The following is a 21,686-nucleotide window of genomic DNA, read 5'->3' as shown; positions in this document are numbered from 1 at the left end:
TCAGCAGAAAACATCAGTACAGAGTATCCTGTCTCCCCAGCACTCTGCCTTTATACAAGTGTACACCTGTACCTCCGTTGCTCATTTTTTCAGTTTGACCATTGCAGAGAGTACCATCTTGCTTATTCTATTTAAACTGTCAATCTCCCCGAAGCTCCCTCACCCCCTTGTCTTTCTTAATGCTTTGTTTCCTGAGGTCTAGCCATGTTTAAAACAATAAGAACATGTCTTATTGAACTGACAAATGCCAATTAGTACCATTAAAACATGAGCCCCATTTATGTAGTAGGAATCAACCTGTTCAGTAATAAATACCAAACTCAGATGAACTCAGATGATGTTCTAAAATATCCCATGGAAGAAAATACTGTTCAAACAAGCAAACTCTATTTTCAAATATTTAAAAAGACAACTCCATCATTGTCCTGGTTTTGTGATGTAGATGGAGCATTCAGATTTGTTTTAATCCTTCTTCACTAGAGTTCACAATCATCACAATGCAGTGCAAATTGCACATGGGACCATTCTGAAAGATCTCAGACTGATGTCCAGTTATGGGAGATAGAAACTGGCTACGGGATGGAGTTTGTTAATCTGCTCTGCAGATTAACCAAGCAAGGCCTGTGCAAGTGTTGTATACAGATTCACAGCCCTTGTCCTTTCCATTATATTATGTTGCTGAATCCTAGAAGGCAGGTCCTTTAAAGTCTAACACTCATCCTGAAGAAAACGCTGGGGTATGCGGTGGGCAGAATTGCTCAGTGGTTCATTTATAGCTGCCAAGTGTAACCACTTCATGGTAACGAAGTGCTTTGCCTAAACTGGGAATGATGATACAAGTCTTTAATGTTAGAACTCAAGAAACAGAGGCAGGCAGATCAGCCTGATTTACATAGTGTGCTCCAAGTCAGCTAAAACTATATAATGAGACCCTATTTCCCAATGTGCCCTTACTTCAGGAAGGGTCACTGGACTGTGAGATTACATAGTTGGGGAATAGAAAACAGAATCTTGGGAAAGAGACAGTCAATGAGATTTTTTTTACCAGGACAGAAACTTGAAGTTCAAAAGAAAGAAATTTTTGCCACAGAGGAGAGATCTATGAAGATGCCTTCTCCTGTGGCAAAAAGCTTTGAGCATTACAATCAAGTCATAGAAGCCATCCACAGCAATTATACCCCTCATAGTACTGCTAGTGGAGAAAAAAATGTGGCTATTAGTGTAAGGAGTTGAAATATGAACAGACCCTAGCAGCTACCACTATCACAAGTCATAAGATGCGAACAGGACCCCACAGGACCTCTGAACCTTTGTAATCCCCCAACACACTCCTCCTCTGGTCAGAAGTCAGAACATGCCAAGCACACAAAGGAAAGCTCCTTCCTCTCCCAATCAGCCTTACAGCCAAAGCAAGCACAGTCCATGAAACTGAATAGTAAGTCCAAGCTAAAGATGTCCCTCTAGAAGGCTTCACATTCCACATTCCACTTCATAAGCAACCTCATAAGTTACCAAAAGCTGTTACAACTATTCTGCATAGAGAGGCAGAGCCCCGCCTATACAGAAACAGATTTGCTGCTATTTCCAGGTAGCTTGTGAGACCCATGTGGCCTATACTACTGGTTCACAGACTGTCTTATAGGGTTGAGACAGACCTGGGCACAATATCAAGTAGTCTTAACCCTGGGCTTCAGACATCTTGACATCAGGGTGGAGTAATTTGTACCATGTATGCCCTTTGTTACATCTACTTCAACAGAGATGTTTTAGGATCCCCTGCAACTAGCCTCTTACCTGCCCCAGTTCTAACAAATGCTTGAAGTTGTACAAAAGACATATGTTCACATAAAAATTTCATCAAGTTATAAAGATTCCTGAAATAAATTCTGCCTGATTTTATCATGAATGCTAATAGAAAAATAAGCAGTGTGAAAGAAAGCTGTGCTATACCTATAATTGAAAGCATTTTAGTCACTGTCAGAGTCTCAAGTACAAACCATCTCCAAGGGACATTAAGCAATATTATTTTGGGGGATAACTTGATCATTTATTACTAGGTATTGAGCCCTGAGTGCAATTTCTAGATGTCATAGACTACATTTTCCACAGCCCTGAAAAACCAATCAATCTGTGTATTCATCAGCTACCACTTTTGTTGTTAAATGGCAAACGCTCATCCATAAACTTAAAATGCAACAGAGAGCATAATAAGCTTAAGCTATTCAGAGAGAGAGAGGCATTGCTAATATAAACCCTGTAATTGGCACAAAAGGATCCTATAATTTTCTCAAGGCCTCTTTGTCAATCGTGGGGCCCAGCATTCTTGGACTTGGGGATGAGTCAACTTGAGAAACAAAATGGACAACAAATATGAACTCTCAACACAAGCAAGAAACGTATACTCACATGAAGACACTGGTCTCAGGCCATGAAGCTGAGGTGTGTGTAGAGTGCAAAAACAAAACACAGAACTTCAGTGGAAGGCAGCAGAAACATCTGATATATCTGTAGAGTCAGGGGACCAATGGCATAGCTGTTATGAAGGAAAAATATCATTCCTGCCCAACACAACAATGAAGAGAGGTCCTGATTACAGCAAAAAGAAAAAATGGCTGCTGCTAAAAAAAAAAACCTCAGAAAAAATCCAAGACAATCATTAACAAGGGGACCATCCAGTGAAACTATCTAACAGTTGTAAATATATATGCAACTAACATTGTAATTCCCATATCACAAAGCAAATATAATAGACATGAAAAGATAGTTAGGTTCTTAATAATGCGTTATTTCAACAACTCACTCTCATAAATATGTATACCATTCAGATAAAAATTCAATAAACTGCAGATTTATTTATACCAAAGATCAAATCAACCTCACAGACATGCAAAGACTATTCCAAACACATTCTTCTGAGAAGCCCATGAAAGTGTCTTTAAAATATATCACACTAGGAGTCATAAGATAAGTCTCAACAAATACAAAATAATTAAAATAATGCCATACCTTACTAAAGCATTGCAGAATTAAATTGGAAATTAATAGAAATCTGCAAGTACTAAAAATAGCTGAAGATTGAACAGTATATATAATTGAACTAGCATTAAAGAAATCAGTACAGAAGATTTATAATCTCTAGAATAAAATAAATATGAAAGCCTAACTTGTCAAAACATTTGGGATACAATAGTAGCTTCTAAAGTGAAAGTTTACAGCTATAAATGCCTACTTGTTTTTGTAAAAGTCAGAATGATGACACATATAGAATGCAATGGTACACCTAAAAATTTTATGGAACAATAACAAGCCAAACTGCAAAGATGGAAAGAAATGAAGGTAAGGGTAAAAAAATAAGAAAATTCTACAGTGATTAATCTCTGCTATCAATTTGATACAATCTAGAATCACTGGAAATGAGTCTCTATGTTTGTTTGCAGAGGATTGGATTAATGAATGTGGAAAAACTTGTCCAAAGTTGGTCACATCATTCCCTATTCTTGGATCCTGGACTACAAAAACAAAAGAAAGAAGGCTGAGCAGTAGCATTCATTATGCTCTGCTTCCTGACTGTGGAAGCAATGTGAGCAGCTGCTCAAACTCCTGTCACCTTTGACTTCCCAATAGTGATAGACCCTTGAGCCTTGAGTCTAGATAATCCCTTTATCTTTTAGATTGCTTTTTTTCAAGGTATTTGATCATAGCAAGGTACTGGGAATACAAACTAAGACAATGACTAAAGGTAGAATACAAAGAATCAGTGAAAGAAACAGCTTGATATTTGAAAAAAAAATCTTATGCAAGCTAAACAAAAGAAAAAGGTGAAACCAAAATAAATAAAAATCAGAAGTGGAAGTGGAAGCATGCCACTGAAAACTTATAAAACACAAATAGGAAGACTTGGAAAACTAAAGATTTCAAAATCTGAAAAATCAAGGAAATGTGGATGTTATTAAGCACATCTGATGTATATGGACCAGCATGCACAAAAACCAATTTAAATGGTATTAAAAGGCTTTAATCTAAGAAACAAAACTCTGAAACTGCTAGACAAAAGAATAAGAGCTAATAAATAATGTAGACCCTTACTGAGCCACAAGACTGAAACAGTAAAAGAGTCAACCAACAAAGAAACACCCAACAGGTGAGGGACTCACTGCTGAGTTCCATCAGACTTTTAAGGAAGAGCTGACACTAATTTTCCCTAAAGTGCTCTGTAAGATGAAGAGGTGAGCAAACACTACCAAATTCATTCTCTATGTTCTGTGTTATCCTTATACTAAAACTAGACAAGGACAGAACAACAATAAGAAAACTCTAGCTCAGAGTGCCTGCAGAAAGAAACAGGAGAGAGCATATACCAGCAACTTGACAGCACACCTAAAAGCTCTAGAACAAAAAGAAGCAAATACACCCAGGAGGAGTAGAAGGCAGGAAATAATCAAACTCAGGGCTGAAATCTACCAAGTAGAAACAAAAAGGACTACACAACGAATCAACAAAACTAAAAGCTGGTTCTTTGAGAAAAATCAACAAGATAGATAAACCCTTAGCCAGACTAACCATAGGGCACAGAGAGTGTGTCTAAATTAACAAAATCAGAAATAAAAATGAAAACATAACAGCAGAATCAGAGGAAATTCAAAAAAATCATCAGATCCTACCATAAAAGCCTGTAGTCAACAAAACTTAAAAATCTGGAGTAAATGGACAATTTTCTAGACAGATACCAGGTACCAAAGTTAAATCAGGAACAGATAAACCATTTAAACAACCCCATAACTCCTAAAGAAATAGAAGCAGTCATTAAAAGTCTCCCAACCAAAAAAGATCCCAGGTCCAGATGGGTTCAGTGCAGAATTCTATCAGACCTTCATAGTAGACCTCATACCAATACTGTCCAAACTATTCCACAAAATTGAAACAGATAGAGCACTACTGAATTCCTTCTATGAAGCCACAAGTACTCTTATACCTAAACCACACAAAGACCCAACAAAGAAAGAGAACTTCAGACCAATTTCCCTCATGAATATCGATACAAAAATACTCAATAAAATTCTTACAAACCAAATCCAATAACACATCAAAATGATCATCCATCATGATCAAGTAGGGTTCATCCCAGGTATGCAGGGATGATTCAATATATGGCAAAGCATTAACATAATCCACTATATAAAAAAACTCAAAGATAAAAATCACATGATCATTTCATTAGATGCTGAGAAAGCATTTGACAAAACTCAACACCCCTTCATGATAAAAGTCCTGGAAAGAACAGGAATTCCAGATCCATACCTAAACATAGTAAAAGCCATATACAGCAAACCAGTAGCTAACATTAAACTAAATGGAAAGAAAATTGAAGCAATCTCAATAAAATCAGGGACTAGACAAGGCTGCCCACTCTCTCCCTACTTATTCAATATAGTTCTCAAAGTCCTAACCAGAGCAATCAGACAGCAAAAGGAGGTCAAAGGGATACAAATTGGAAAGGAAGAAGTCAAAATATCACTATTTGCACATATGATAGTATACTTAAGTGATCCGAAAAGTTCCACCAGAGAACTACTAAAGCTGATAAACACCTTCAGCAAAGTGACTGGGTGTAAAATTAACTCAAACAATTCAGTAGCCTTCCTCAACACAAAAGATAAACAGGCTGAGGAATAAATTAGGGAAACGACACCCTTCACAATAGTCCCAAATAATATAAAATACCTCGGTGTGACTTTAACCAAGCTTCCACTTGAGATCTGTATGATAAGAACTTCAAGCCTCTGAAGAAAGAAATTGAAGAAGATCTCAGAAGATGGAACGATCTCCCATGCTCATGAATTGGCAGGATTAATATGGTAAAAATGGCCATTTTACCAAAGCAACTACAGATTCAATGGAATCCCCATCAAAATTCCAATCCAATTCTTCATAGAGTTAGACAGAACAATTTTCAAATTCATCTGGAATAACGAAAAACCCAGGATAGCTAAAACTATTCTCAACAATAAAAGGACTTCTGGGGGAATCACCATCCCTGACCTCAAGCAGTATTACAGAGCAATAGTGATAAAAACTGTATGGTATTGATACAGAGACAGGCAGATTGACCAGTGGAATAGAATTGAAGACCCAGAAATGAACCCACACACCTATGGTCACTTGATTTTTGACAAAGGAGCCAAAACCATCCAATGGAAAAAAGATAGCATTTTCAAAAAATGTTGATGATTCAACTGGAGGTCAGCATGTAGAATTCAAATCAATCCATTCTTATTGCCCTGTACAAAGTTTAAGTCCAAGTGGATCAAGGACCTCCACATCAAACCAGATACACTCAAACTAATAGAAGAAAAATTGTGGAAGAATCTCAAACACATGGGCACTGGAGAAAATTTCTGAAACAGAACACCAATGGCTTATGCTCTAAGATCAAGAATCGACAAATGGGATCTCATAAAGCTACAAAGCTTCTATAAGGCAAAAGACACTGTTGTTATGACAAAACGGCAACCAACAGATTGAGAAAAAAATCTTTACCAATCCTACAACAGATAGAGGGCTAATATCCAAAATATACAAAGAACTCATGAAGTTAGAGTGCAGGGAGACATATAACCTATTTAAAAATGGGGTAGAGAGCTAAACAAAGAATTCACAGCTGAGGAATATCAAGTGGCTGAGAAGCACCTAAAGAAATGTTCAACATCTTTAGTCATAAGGGAAATGCAAATCAAAACAACTCTGAGATTCCACCTCACACCTGTCAGAATGGCTAAGATCAAAAATTCAGGTGACAGCAGATGCTGGCGAGGATGAGGAGAAAGAGGAACACTCCTCCATTGTTGGTGGGATTGCAAGCTGGTACAACCATTCTGGAAATCAGTCTGGAGGTTCCTCAGAAAATTGGACATTGCACTACCTGAGGACCCAGCTATACCTCTCTTGGGCATATATCCAAAAGATGCTCCAACATAGAACAAAGACACATGCTCCACTATGTTCATGGTAGCCTTATGTATAATAGCCAGAAGCTGGAAAGATTCTAGATGCCCTTCAACAGAGGAATGGATACAGAAAATATGGTACATCTACACAATGGAATATTACTCACTATCAAAAACAATGACTATGAAATTTATAGTTAAATGGATAGAACTGGAAAATATCATCCTGAGTGAGGTATCCCAATCAACGAAAACCACATGTGATATGCACTCATTGATAAGTGGATATTAGCCCAAATGCTCAAATTACCCTAGATGCACAGAACACATGAAACTCAAGAAGGATGACTAAAATGTGGATGCTTCAGTCCTTCTTTAAAAGGGGAACAAGTATACCCTTGGGAGGGGATAGGGAGGCAAAGTTTAGAACAGAGACTGAAGGAACGTCCATTCAGAGCCTGCCCCACAAGTGGCTCATACATATACAGCCACCAGAACTAGATAAGATGTATGAAACTAAGAAGTGCAGGCTGACAGGAACTGGATGTAGATCTCTCCTGAGAGACACAGCCGGAATATGTCAAATACAGAGGCGAATGTCAGCAGCAAACCACTGTACTGAGAACGGGACCCCCATTGGAGGCATTAGAGAAAGGACTGAAAGAGCTTGAAGGGGCTCAAGACCCCATATGAACAACAATGCCAACCAACCAGAGCTTCCAGGGGCTAAGCCACTACCTAAAGACTATACATGGACTGACCCTGGGCTCCAAATCCATAGGTAGCAATGAATAGCCTTGTAGGGGCACCAGTGGAAAGGGAAGTCCTTTGTCCCGCCAAGGCTGGACCCCCCGTGGATGGGATTGTTGGGGGGGCGGTAATGGGGGATTAATGGGGAGGGGAACACCCATATAGAAGGGGAATGGGAGGGGTTAGGGAGCTGATGGACTGGAAACTGGGAAAGGGAATAACATTTGAAATGTAAATAAGAATTACCCAATTTAATAAAAATGGAAGAAAAAATAAAAGTTACAAAAAAATAACTGCTAATAAAACAAACAAACAAACCTTTCCCCAATGAATAAAGATTTAAGAATTCTCCATAAAACTCTTGGAAACAGAATGCAAAAACACAGCAAGATCATGATCAAATTAGTTTCATTAGGAGTACAAAACCTTTTCCCTATATATACATCAATAAATTGCTACTAAATATAAGTAGACTTCAGTGTGCAAATCATATGTTCATCTGAATAAATGAAAAAATTTTTTGATGAACTTCAGCATCTCTTCACATCAAAAATGACAATGGAACTAGAAGGAAAAAGAGAATACCTTGACATGAAGTTGTGGTGTTCAGCAAACCTATAGCTAATATTATGAAGAATAAGAGAAAACTGAGAGCATCTCCGCTATAGTCAGTAAAATGACAAGAAGTCCTCTCTTGCCACCCTTGCTCAACACAGTGCCAGCTAGAACAATCCAACGAAAGAAAAAAAAACAAATAAGAAGTGAGTCAAATTATCTTTGTTTGCCCATGTGATTCTGATATTCTACCAGAAAACCATTGGAGCTAATGAATACTTTCAGTGAAGGAACAGGATACAAAACCAACAAACAAAAGTCAGTACCATTTCTATATATCAGTAATAAACTTGCAGAAAAAGACATCTCAAAAACTATTCCATTCATAAAAGCTTCAGAAAAAACAGCTGAGAATAAATCTAGCTAAAGATGTAAAAGAATTCTATGATAACTTCAAAACACTAGAGAAACCAATTGGAGAAGACACTACAAGATGAAATGACCTTCCATCTCTATGGATTTGAAGAATTGATATTGTGAAAATGGCTATAGTAGCCAAAACAATTTATAAATTTAATGTAATACTTACCAAATTTCCCATTGACTTTCTTCACAGATTTAGAAAAATACCTTAAAATTTTGTATATATATACAAAGCAATACTTACCAAAAAGAATAATACTAAAAATATCACTGTATTGCAAATTATACTACAAAGACATACTAACAAAAATGGCATGTAGATTGATTGGATAGAAGCAGAAAACTCAGATACACACACCTGTAGTCTCCTAATTATCCATAAAGATTATGCATAAAGATGCATTCATTGCAGACTACACAACCTCTTCAACAAATGATGCTGAAAAAACTGGAGGCCCATGTGTAGAAGAATAAAACTGGATCCCTTTACTCTCAGTGTACACAAAAATCTACTTAAATGGGGTTAAAAGGCTTTAATCTAAGAAACAAAGCTCTGAAACTGCTAGACAAAAAAAATTTAATACTTCAAGAGACAGACATAACATTGGCTTTTCTGAAAAGGACTCAATACTTCAGAAATTAACTCTAAGAATTGACAAATGAAATTATATGAAATTAAAAATCTTAAATACAGCAACAGAAATGAGTAAGAGAATGAAGAAACAACATCCAGAATGTGAAATATCAAAACCAACAACACCTTTGACAAAGGGGTACTATCTAGACTCTATAAAGAATTCCAGAAGTTAATCAACACCCAATCATCTAATCAGTAAACAAGCAAAAGAAATGAACTTACATCTTTTAAAATAGTAATAAGTATTTGAAAGTATATTCAACACAGTAGTCACCAGAGAAACACAAACTGTGTCACATTTAAGTTTCATCTCACAAATCAGGATGGCTATCATTGAGAAAACAACAGACAACAAATGGCAGCAAGAATTTTGGAAAAGATAGATCCTTATGTATTCTTAGTGGGAATGGAAACTTGTAAGACCACAATGGTAATAATTACAGAATTTCCTTAGAAAACAAATATATAACTATCATGAAATCCAGCTATTCCATTCTTAGGCGCATACCCCAAAAACAGCTGAGTCAGCATTCTACAGAGATGCCTGTCTGTCCATCCATGTTGCTGCAGTAGTCACAACAGCCAAGACACAGCACCACCCAAGACACACATCACATGAATGGATAAAGAAACATCTGCTGTGCTGCACATACATAACAGTGTTTTACTTAGCTGTAAAGAATGAAATTATGTCATTTTCAGAAAAAGGGATTAAACTAGATATTATTGTGTTAATCAAATTTATCCAAACTCAAAGACACAATGTCACATTTTCTTTCATATGTGGAACAAAGATGTGTGTGTGTGTGTGTGTGTGTGTGTGTGTACACTCATATGCATATACATGTTGCATGAAAGTAAAAAAGAACTATAAAGGTGAAAGAAGAATGACAGGATAGGGAAAATATTTTTCTCTTTATATGAAAGACAGGTATAAACACATATGTATGTACATACATAGATATCGTGAAAGCAGAAGGGATATTATTCAGGAGAATAAGAGAATTAGTATCAGGGAGTGGTGGAATGACAGAAAAGGAGCAAATATGAACAAAATAGAATTTCATATATATATATATACATGTATATATATATTTGGAATAAAATCCATGCTAACTTAAAAATGATTTAAGAAAAAAGAAAAACAAATAATCAGTAATTTAATGAATGAAAATGAGTTTCACACAAAGTGAGGTAACCCAGACCCAGAAACACATGATAAGTGCCTGGCTCACCCATCATCAGGAAAGCTTCCTCCTGCAGCAGATGGGAACAAATACAGAGACTTACAGCAAGACAGTATGTAGAGAGTGAGAGACCTTAGAACACTCAGCAGTAAATGAGAAGTCTCCATCAAACCCTTCCCCCTTAGGGCTTGTAGACCACAGAAAAGGAGACAGAAAGAGGGGATGGAGGACACCAAGAAAACAAAACCTCTAAATCAACATGGTAGATTTGAAGGCATAGATACTGAGGTAGTATATACAGGGCCTGCACAGGTCTTCACTAGATGGGGCCCTAGAACAGAAGGAAATAGACACACACACACTGCCATCTCTAATCCAGAAGCAATCTCAAATTGATAACCACTTGCAAATGAAAATAGAGTTTCCTCCAACGAAGTCTCACTGGGGAAACAAACTGTTCTTAAGGGTAGGATGCCTGTCCAGCAGGGATAGCCAAAAGCAAAGCAAATGAACTCAATGGCATTTTAGGAAATTCCTTGTCTCACAACATCAGGTCAGGGCTTTTCCTTTTTGAATTTTTAAATTATTATTTTTTAATTATATTTTCTCTCCTTCTCCCTCCCCCTCTTCCTCTGCTCTCTCTCCCTCTTTCTCTTTCTCCCTCTCCTCATCTCCCTTTTCCTCTCCCTCTCCTCCCTTTCCCTCTTCCAGTCTCCTGCAGGTCCTTTGTGCGTAGCTTCCAGTTTAGTGTTTCTATGGGATTCTTGAATGTGCAAACAAGTGGGTGTCTCTGTTTCTTGGGCCTTTTCTTGAACTCTTTTCCTTCTGTTTGTTTGTCCAATTCTGATATGCTAGTTTTTGCTTTATCTTATTATATTTTCTTTTATTGCTATCTTTAGGAGGCTGTTGGTTTACTAATGAGAAACAAAGGACGTGGATGCAGATGGGTGATAAGGTGTGGTAGGGAGGAGCTGGAAAAAGTAGAGAGATAGAAAGCCATAATCAGCCTTGGCTTTCCCTAATGGACTATATGTAACCTGTTGGTTTTCATCAGTGTTTTATCACAGCAATAAAACCTAACTAGGACATATACACCTAGCTCTGGGTGGCTATGTGACCCTGAGGCACTGCTGGCTTTCTAAATGCATTGAGGAACCTGAGCACCTAATTTCTGTAATTCTGTGTTGTCTTCGTTTGCTTCAGTTTGTTAACTGGTGGGGTCCAAATACTAAACAGGACTCTTATCACCTCTGCCCATATTTCACCAGTCAGAGTGAAGTCCATGGTCATGGGGGAGAGAGACACTTTCCTGTCGGTATGAAACTATAATATAGGAAAGAGATAGCAAAAAAGAAAGAAGGCATGTGGGGAAGGGGGAGGGATTACTGACTGTTCATTTGGTACTGCTACCTAACAAACCATGTCAAACTTTTGTGATTTTGGAATGATGATGATTCTTCTCCCCCAAGGTCTCAAGACTCTATGCTTTCACCAGGAAGTTCTTCTAATAAAATAGGATAAAACAAAAAGAAATACATCATAATTAAACAAACAGAAAGAAAACAGCCCAAAAGAAGGCACAAGAAACAGAGACCCACTTGTTTGCACATTCAGGAATCCCAAAACACTAAGCTGGAAGCCATAATATATGCACAAGGGACCTGCATGAGAAAGGGAGAGGGACAGGGAGAAGGAGAGGGACAGGGAGAAGGAGGAAGAGAGAGGTAGGGGGGATACAATTAAAAATAAGATAAAATTAAAACATTAATTTAACTAGAAGCTCAGCTGGTACCATATGGACTTTTTCTCAGCATCCTTCCTGGAGATCAGCAGGAAGTCAATTGTTAATGATGCCACTGTTAGGCCCTATGTGGCCTTTTTCTCCAATGTGTTAGCCTGAACATTTCTCATAGCAGTGAGTTCCAATACAGACAGAACAGGCATATAGGACCCCCTAAGGACTTTTCTTAGAGTTGGCATATCCCCCTACATTATATTGGCCTACAGAAGACATTAGCCAAGACTGAAGAACTAAAGAAATACATCAGCTCCTTAAAAAGTACAAACACATCAAAAACAGCATTGACACTCTGGAAAAAAATCAGAGCTCTTTTTGTACTCCTTTCTTGGAGCAACTGTGGCAAGAGTGCTGACCATGGCATAGCGTATTCTGAGTAGAACTGATGGGCTAAAAGAAGACTGCATGAACTGGAGTTGTTGCTCAAATCACGGCTGGGTTAGCCACAGAGGGGTCTGCCTTTTATTTAGGCTGTGGATAACCATTCACAGGTAAAGGTGGAAGGTAAACCAAATGGAAACTGGGAATGTATGGCGACTGCCATGACAACAGATGCACTGGTTCCTTTCACCTATGCGTGATGTCACCGCTGGATTCGGAGGCAATCTGCAACCAACATTAAAGCTGGTTCCTGATACCAACATATCTCCCTTTTTCTTATCACAAGGAGAAGAAAAAAAGGGAAAGGGGAAGAAAATGATGAAAAGGGACTAGGGGTGTTGTACCTCTTAAACTGCTTCCTGCTGTCTAGGGGCCTTGTCAATTTCAGGGTTTAGCTGACTTTCACCATTGGGTTCACTCATATGCTGTGTTTATAAAAAGAGAGAGGTGATATGCTCTATGTATGGGTGAGGTATGGGGAAGGGGGGGTGCCTCTGCAGGCCCATGCTGAGGCATCCCTTCCCCACCACCACCCCGGGGGAGCAGACACACAATGGTATAGTATAGAATAGAATTTTTTCAGGACATTGGGAGGGGAGTCAAGATGATAGTAGAGGCAGAGAAAGGCAGAGAGAGAGAGAGAGAGAGAGAGAGAGAGAGAGACAGAGAGAGAGAGACAGAGAGAGACAGAGAGAGAGACAGAGAGAGAGACAGAGAGAGACAGAGACAGAGAGAGACAGAGACAGAGAGACAGAGAGAAAGAGACAGAGAGAAAGAGTCAGGGACAGAGAGTAGAGAAGTAGAAAGTAGAGGACAGCCATGAGCACATGTGTGGGGGGTAATGGGGAGAGAGGGGGTAAGGAAAGGCAAGAGAGCAAGGGGGCAAGCAGCCCATTTTAGAGTGTCAGGTATACCTGGCTGTTGCCAGGTAACTGTGGCACAGAGCTTAGACAGAATGCTAACACTGGGCAATAACATCATGTAGAAAGAAAACCTGAAATATTATTATTATGATGGGTTCTTTAACTGTACATGCCTAAACACAAATAACTTGTGATTAGCCTGATAAAGGAAGGGCAGGGAAGGATATAGCAAACAGAAATAGAACTATCCATAACAAGGATTATTCCTAAGTGGTATGGAGCAGGTGGACTGAACAGCACAAACTCTCCACATTCAGCAAAACTGAACTGTGCATTTCTTTTTTCTTTTCTTTTTTTTTTTATTAACTTGAGTATTTCTTATATTCATTTCAAGTGTTATTCCCTTTCCCTGTTTCCGGGCAAACATCCCCCTCCCCCCTCCCCTTCCTTATGGGTGTTCCCCTCCCCATCCTCCCCCCCTTGCCGCCCTCCCCCCAACAGTCTAGTTCACTGGGGGTTCAGTCTTAGCAGGACCCAGGGCTTACCCTTCCACTGGTGCTCTTACTAGGATATTCATTGCTACCTATGAGGTCAGAGTCCAGGGTCAGTCCATGTATAGTCTTTAGGTAGTGGCTTAGTCCCTGGAAGCTCTGGTTGCTTGGCATTGTTGTACATATGGGGTCTCGAGCCCCTTCAAGCTCTTCCAGTTCTTTCTCTGATTCCTTCAACGGGGGTCCTATTCTCAGTTCAGTGGTTTGCTGCTGGCATTCGCCTCTGTATTTGCTGTATTCTGGCTGTGTCTCTCAGGAGCGATCTACACCGGGCTCCTGTCGGTCTGCACTTCTTTGCTTCATCCATCTTGTCTAATTGGGTGGCTGTATATGTATGGGCCACATGTGGGGCAGGCTCTGAATGGGTGTTCCTTCAGTCTCTGTTTTAATCTTTGCCTGAACTGAGCATTTCTGCATGAACACCAGGAACTTCTGTTTATGGTCTCTGCTTGGTAGGCATCAAGCAATTTGTCAGTAACCATGTACCAGGCATTTATGGAGGTCCTGGAATATGTGTTCCTACAGAAAATACTGTGCCTGGCCAGGACACCACATTCTGTGCCTGGCGTTGCTGCTGCCCTGTCACGGGTCTTAAAGAAAAAAATAGTGAACAAAGGAGGAAGACATAGGAACAGTGCTGCAGCTGGAATAAGTTTCTCCCAAAGACCAGTGTGTTTGAGAGTTGTTTCATCCAGAGGTGAAGCAGCCATTCTCAGCCTATGGGTTTTGACCATTTAAAAGAACCCTTTTACGGGGGTCACCTAAGACCATCTGCATATCGATAGACTACCTTGACACCTCTCCTTTCTTCCATTGCCTTCACTGGCAATAAAGAGTCAACCTTTGGGTTTTCTTCCTAGTCAATTTCCACTTTGTCCTTAGAACAACATCACCATCAGAGAGTCTTCTCTGTGTTTTGAGACTGTATGCTATGAATCAGTCATGTTATATATGATTAAGAGCCTAAAAAGTTTTTCTATCTCCCTCTCCATCTCTTAAGTTGTCAAACCAATGTTGGAGTTGAATACTCATGCTGTTGGGCTAGTCTTTACCCTTCCCCAAAGAATCCCAAACCACTGCTTTCTGTAGCTAAAAATTTGAAAGAAGAACCAATAAGAGGGATATGGTAATCCTTCTGGAAACATTGTCCCTGTTCCAAACACTTCTTCTTTTGCTGCTCCCAGTAGTAATAGTAACACTGTTTGTTACTCTTGAAAGCAGCCCAAACTACACAAAGCAAAAATTTAGTAAGTACATCTTAGAGAGGCTATAAAAGAATCAAGTGACGTTCCCCAGGCATTGTCAATACCTGTGTTTAATGAAATAGGAGGAAGAATCTGTTCCCCTGGCCAGAGCCCCATTTAGATCTCTCATTTGTAGCTATGGAACAGTGGGTCTTTGGGAGAACAATCATAATCATACAGGTCTAGAGTACCTCCGAGTGTGGCTGAAGCAGAGGATGTAAGGAGGCCTACAACAAAGGGCTTGATCCTGCAGTTGTATTAAAAATGTATATTCACATAATCCCAGCATTCAGGAGATGGAGGCAGGAGGATTAAGGAGTTCAAGGACATCATCAAATTTAAATCAAGTTCAAGGCCATCCTAGCCCACATAAAACTCTGTCTCAACAAAATCTTCCTCTCAAGTCTGGCATAGAACAGAGTGCCTGTTGTTCCACTACTCCAAACACAAAATAGAGCACCTATGTCCAAGATACTCAGGAACAGAATTATGAAGAAGGCCATATCCAACAGTCTGAGACCAGCTTGGCAGTATAGTAGTGTCCTATGTGCAACAAAATGCCTCAGAAATACCATGCAAAATGCAAAGCAGGAAACTGGCCAACCTGGACAATATAGTGGGACTCTGTCTCTAAAGCAATCAATCAATATATTATCATTCAGGAATCAGTAAGCCTGCACAAAACATCTATCTATACAAAAACACATTATGTAGTTGGAAATAATTTTGATTCTTCTTCCCTCCATGATCTCCAAAGAGGCAAGATCACGACAGGAATAAATTGCTTTCTGATGGGAGCTTGGCTAAAAAAATGTTTGAATATTTATCTACACCACACACCTGAGTATTGCCAGAAAAAAGAATGCTTCAAAGTTACTCCTCTCTCTGTAGGTTCATTCCTTATGAGAGGAAAACTAAAAGCTGTTATTCTTTCATTCATCAAATAGTTTAATACTATCAAAATTCCAGATGAGAAAGAAGCAGAGACATTCGATTTTTAAAGCCTTTCTTAGGCCAAACATCTAGGTAAAATGCCATTCTATGAATATGCTGTAGAGGAATAAATTCTAAGAAGCAAATATGAAAAGGTAATTATCTAGACTATATTTAGATACTGTTAATAAAGGGATAGATATCTTACCCACTAAACTAAAGCAAAGCCAAAAGTTAACAAATGGACCGAGAAAAAAGAAAGGGGGGATTGCTTGTAGGTCTACCCAGAGAAGGAGTTCTGGAAATCACTAGACAACCCATAGAAAGACTGTGAAAATGAAAATGAATATTTTTCCTTAGGAGAAGGTCATGATGCTCTTATAAATGAGGAATAGAATTTTACAGCATCATTTAGATAGATTCTGTTTGAAGGAGGTCTAAGAAAAGCTAGATGACCAACTAACTGCAAATCCTGACTCTCTGAGACTTGTGAGTGCTTCTGTTTCTCTCAGAGAGAGCAGAGCTCCCTCTTCCTAATCCAAAGGAGTCATGGAAGCTAAAATGGATGCAATGGTGACCCATGATATTGCAAAGAGTCCAGTGAGGAACACTCCTTAGTTCACCTTTTCCTTATCTAGAGTTCCTAGAAATCATAATTAAAGAAATTCAGTTTGGGGCTATTTCCTCCTCCACCCCCTTCTCCTCCTCCTCCTCTTCCTCCCCCTCCTCTTCCTTTTCTCCTTTTCCTTCTCCTTTTTCATGAGAAGAAGGAGAGAAAAGATATAGGAGGAGGAAGGGGAAGAAGAGGAAGAGGAGGAGGAAGGGGAAGAAGAGGAAGAGGAGGAGGAAGAGCTCTTCCAAAGCCCAGAAAGAATCTGCTACCCAGTTTCATTGCTATTTACTGTTTTTCTGAAAATAGAAAAATCTAAGGTAGTACTTTTGAGACAAAAAGGAACGAAATAACTTTTTAACTTTTTTATTCTAAAGATTACATTTATAATGTGTTGTTGGGTTGCTTTTAGAAAACCTAGGTGAAGTTTGACAAATTAAATGAGTCTTGGTGTAATTAAATTTATAAGCACAGAGGAAAATGTTAAGCTTTATTAACTGGGGAAAGAATGTGGCTCCTTAGTTGAACAGGCAGCTTACAAAGACAAAGGAGATAAGTTTATGGGAGTTAAATAAACATAATATTTTATATTATAGACCCAGTGAATCTATTTGCAATGAGTCTAAGAGTTGAAATTGGCTTACAGGACTTTAGTCTCTCCCGGGATGCATGAGCAGACACAAGGGCATACATGTGGCTCCTGGTTCTTTTTCCACTTCAGCACATGTTGCAAGCTCTGCAGCCCCAGACATTCCTGGATTCAGTAACCAGCCTGTGTAGAGCAGGAAGTTGTGAAGAATGTTCTTAAGCAGAAAAAATGCATGGGAAGTCAGTACCCAGAAGAGGTGGGAAAAGGACCCAGCCATGAAATATAACCCACAGGAAGACAAGATTTGTAGACTGGTTGATGTGGCCACTCTTACTGGGTTACTTTTTGGAGATGTATGCATTTCCTGTGGCTGGTATTTTTCCTGAGCACCCCAAAGCCAAGGTTTACACAAACTAAACTTCCTTCTTTAAGTACCATTTAGCTAACCAGGAACATATTAATTAGTGCCAATTATTAGCATGCCAGTAACTCCTACAGATTAATATTTTAGATTAGAAGCCTATCTGAGCATGAAAATGTGAAGTTGGAATTAGAGACAGAGAGAACAAAGGATGCTTCTCAAGTAAAGAGGAAAAAACTCATGTATCTTCCTGAAAATCAGGCCTCTAGAGGCCAGAATCAGGTCCATACATTCCCATACACTCTTGGCATGGCACAGATTTTCATATGTGGCTCTGAAAGTACACAAAATCCCTCCCCTCTGATTCAAAGTACCTTAGTTCCATAGCGAAAACATGAATGATTAAGCTCCTCTTGTGAAAATGAGGTTTTCTGAAGTGAATTTCAAGGAGGAACCTGAGCTGGAAGCATGCTGTGCCCTTTCCAGGAGCAAAAAGCCTTCATTCCTGCAGAGCATCACACCCTCACTGCTCATAGTGAAGCTACACTTTCAGCTTTCTTGCCTTTATTCTGTTTGGTTCCTTGAGCATCTCCAGAAACAGAATGGTCACCCTGTAAGGCTGAGGGTATGGTATTAATTATCCAACTGCTGCTATCCAACTATTTTAAACAAACAACCGCCCCAACTACCCCCACTCCCTAAGGCCATGTCCTCACATCCAAGCAAGCTGGCCACTAGGCTTCCCATTGGGTTCCCACAAGTCCCACTGGGATCCACAGTTTCCTGGACAATTCTAGTATTCCAGCTCTGGCTGACTTCTGCTTGTTATCTAGGCAGTTGTGTTTAACCCACCCCTTAGCGTCCCTGAAATCCCTAAGCCTTGCTCCCCAAGCCTTATACTCCTACCTTTGTTGTTTCCATTCCCTGATCCTTCCTCAAAAGACTTCAGCTATTTTCCCTGCACTCTCCTTAAACTGAGTACCAGAGCCCTGCCAGGTTTGCTAAATCTAGTGTTCACTTTAGACTTTAGCCCCACATGGGTTTGCCTCTACCCCCAACCTCAGGCTCTCCCCTCCCCCTACCCCCAGGCTCCTGCCTTCCCCCATCCTCCCTCCCAACAGTGCTCCCAGCCTGCCTATCATCTTGCTCTAATTGTTTCCAGATTCGTGTGGGAGGTCAGGGCCCAGGAGTGCTGCTTCATGCCAAGTTTATAAACAGAGCAGTGTTTCCAGATGGCCGCTGGCTCCAGCCTGGCGAGCAGGTTGATTGGGACCAGAATAACAACAGGTGGAGCACAGACAATGAGTTCCTTGACACATATTTACTCCCTCAGCGTTTACTTTCCTTGCAGCCTCCACTCCATCTGCTGTAGCCACCGAAGTGGACTTCCACAGCGTCAAGTCTGGTGGAGGCAGTGGAATGCAAAGGAAAAAAAGTCATTTCCCTGGAGAGAGCATAAGCTGGGGGAGGGGCCTACGCCCCTAGAGGGCCCAGCTGTCAGTGAACTGGGGACAAGGAGGTGTCCTTCCTTCAAAACGGATTATGGGAACTGTCTTAGGATTTTTTGAAAGGGAGTGACCTATAGGCCCAAACCCATGTTATACTAATGCCTGGAATGAAGGAAACAGGCTTGCCTTGCTGTTTGGTCTGCTAATGGCCAAGGGACTACATGCAGCCCTGGGCTCAAACTACAGGAGGCCCCTGTGAGCCCATAAAGAAAACAATGGAGGCACCAGAGGCCTCCAAAGAAACAAGGGGCCCGGCCCCATAGCACCATTTGTCCCCAAAGTCCTAGAACCTAGGTCTAAGTCCAGATAGAAGAGCCTGTCCTGGTTGAGTTGGAGTTGAAATCATGAGGTAGCCAGGACAGGGGGTACCCAGGGGGAAGGCTAGTGAAGGCTGGAAAGCTGAGAGTTTAGGTTTACAGTCCCTTCAGAGAGAGAGAGGTGGGTGGAGGGGAAGAGGGAGAGAGGGAGAGAGGGAGAGAGGGAGAGAGGGAGAGAGGGAGAGAGGGAGAGAGGGAGAGAGGGAGAGAGAGAGAGAGAGAGAGAGAGAGAGAGAATGAGAGAGGGAGAGAGGGAGAGAGGGAGAGACGAGAAGAGAAGAGAAGAGAAGAGAAGAGGGAGAGGGAGAGAGGGAGGGGGAGGGGGAGGGAGAGAAGGAGAGAAGGAGAGGGAGGGAGAGAGACCAGCAAAAACCAGTGTCCCTGAAAGTAAAGAACATAAATATCAGAAGTTTTAAGGGTCTACAAGTTAAATTATCTCTGTCTTTTGAATCTGGGTTTCTGCTTTTAAAATGTAACCTGATACTAGGGGCTTTGAAGCTTGGGATCCACAATCAGGCTGTGCAATTTATCTGAACTGACAGAGCAGGGCCTTGGAGGCCCTGCTCATCCGCCCCACAAGCCCACTTACTAGACTCCATAGCACTGCTGCACTTTAAAGCATCTCCAAATGCCAGTTGTATAAAATAAGGCCATACTTGGTATTTCTCTTAGTCAGTGCAGAATCCTTACACAGGATATTAATCCATATTTCTTTAATTACTTCACTACATTTTTTACAAAACACTTATTGAGGTTTTTTTCTCTGAAAAGCTCCAAGTATTATATAAGGAATTCTTAAGAAAAATAAACATGTCTTAGAGTAAAGAGCAAGAAAAACGAGTTAGAGGGAATACATTCACAACAGGGGACATAAATGGAGCTCCTGGAGAGGGAGAAAGGGCAGAAAAGTTAAGACCGATACAGGAATCAGCTCACATTCCAGCCCTATAAAATCACTGGGCAAAGGCTGAGGCAGATCCTCTACAAGAATGGTTTATCCTGCAGAAGCATCTGTGAAAGAATCTGAAAACTTGGCGCCCTGTCATTCCAATGACAGGTGCCCTGTGCAAATACTGTAGTGCTCATCAAACTCAGAAATAAACAGAAAGAGCCTTATTTTTCATGAAGACTGGTATAATGAATACTGGTATAAAATTACCATGCTTTTTGGGAACAATGTCTGCCCCCCAAAATGAAATGACAGCAACTAAAGAAAATTCCTCAGACACCATCCAGGCTCAGTGAGTGCCTAGCAGTGCTGCCCTGATTTAGCAGCTGAAATCATCAGTGCAGTAGGTAAGTTTTTCCCTCTTGTACTCTGTGACTGAACATGAACAGGCACTGCCAACCACAAAGCAAGAGGTACACTGGACGGCCACTGAAGATGCAAGTCAAACACATAGTCCTTCCCTACTAATTGCAAAATGATCAGTACAGAGGAGAATTATTATTTGGTCCATATACATAATGAAATATGTTTTTAAAAAACATTGAAATAAGTGAACTTAATGATAATGGATAAAGTGGGAATATTGTCAATGGTACAGCCTTTTCTGATTTCATTGATAAGTGGGAAGTTTCTGATTTGGAGTAGGTATTGGGTTTTGTAGATGGCTGGATTCAGTTATCAGTTGTTCCAATCCATGTGACACCTAAAATGTAAGACCTCTCAAGTTTTTACAATAACATTGAGAAAGCAGGCCTTTTTTTTTTAACCAGAGAACTTTCTCAAGATATAGTTTTTTGTACCTTTCTTCATTAGAGCAAGGTATCTTAGCTAACATAATGTATTCACTCTTATTTTTATACAGTAATGGAATCCTTGGGCCAAATAATGTAGCCATGAAGTCAGGATGCTGAAGGCTCTAAGTTACTGCTGTGCAGCATATAGAGAACGCTGAAACGCTTCTGGAAACAAAGCTCACTGCCCTCAAGTCCACTGGCCAAGCCAGCCTTTCTGTAATGCTTAAAACACTTCTAACCAGAATTAAAGGATTTCTTCCAACCCTTTTAAACTTGGCAAGCAACTGAAGAA

General features: G+C 40.0%; 1 protein-coding gene across 5 annotated transcripts in view; it reads right to left on the bottom strand.

Annotated features, from left to right (window-relative positions):
• Positions 1-18,434, bottom strand: part of LOC102550976 (uncharacterized) — a 184,252-nt gene extending 165,818 nt beyond the window's left edge. For 3 of the 5 annotated variants that reach the window (XR_015633217.1, XR_015633215.1, XM_087577248.1), the window contains exons 1-2: positions 18,201-18,434; positions 17,521-17,648 (exon numbers count right to left, since the gene is read on the bottom strand). Coding sequence is in view for 1 of the 5 variants with exons in the window: in XM_087577248.1 (XP_087433374.1) it covers positions 17,521-17,569 (49 nt within the window). In the remaining 4 variants the exon portion in view is untranslated. Of the gene's footprint in view, positions 1-2,406; positions 2,506-17,520; positions 17,649-18,200 lie in introns of all 5 variants that reach the window. The other 2 variants (XR_015633214.1, XR_015633216.1) reach the window with 1 other exon arrangement.
• Positions 18,435-21,686: the final 3,252 nt, after the last annotated feature.

The sequence above is a fragment of the Rattus norvegicus genome, chromosome 11, assembly GCF_021556685.1.
Source record: "Rattus norvegicus strain SHRSP/BbbUtx chromosome 11, alternate assembly SHRSP_T2T, whole genome shotgun sequence".
Classification (NCBI taxonomy): Eukaryota; Metazoa; Chordata; class Mammalia; order Rodentia; family Muridae; genus Rattus; species Rattus norvegicus.
This window is presented reverse-complemented; position numbering and strand designations above follow the sequence as displayed.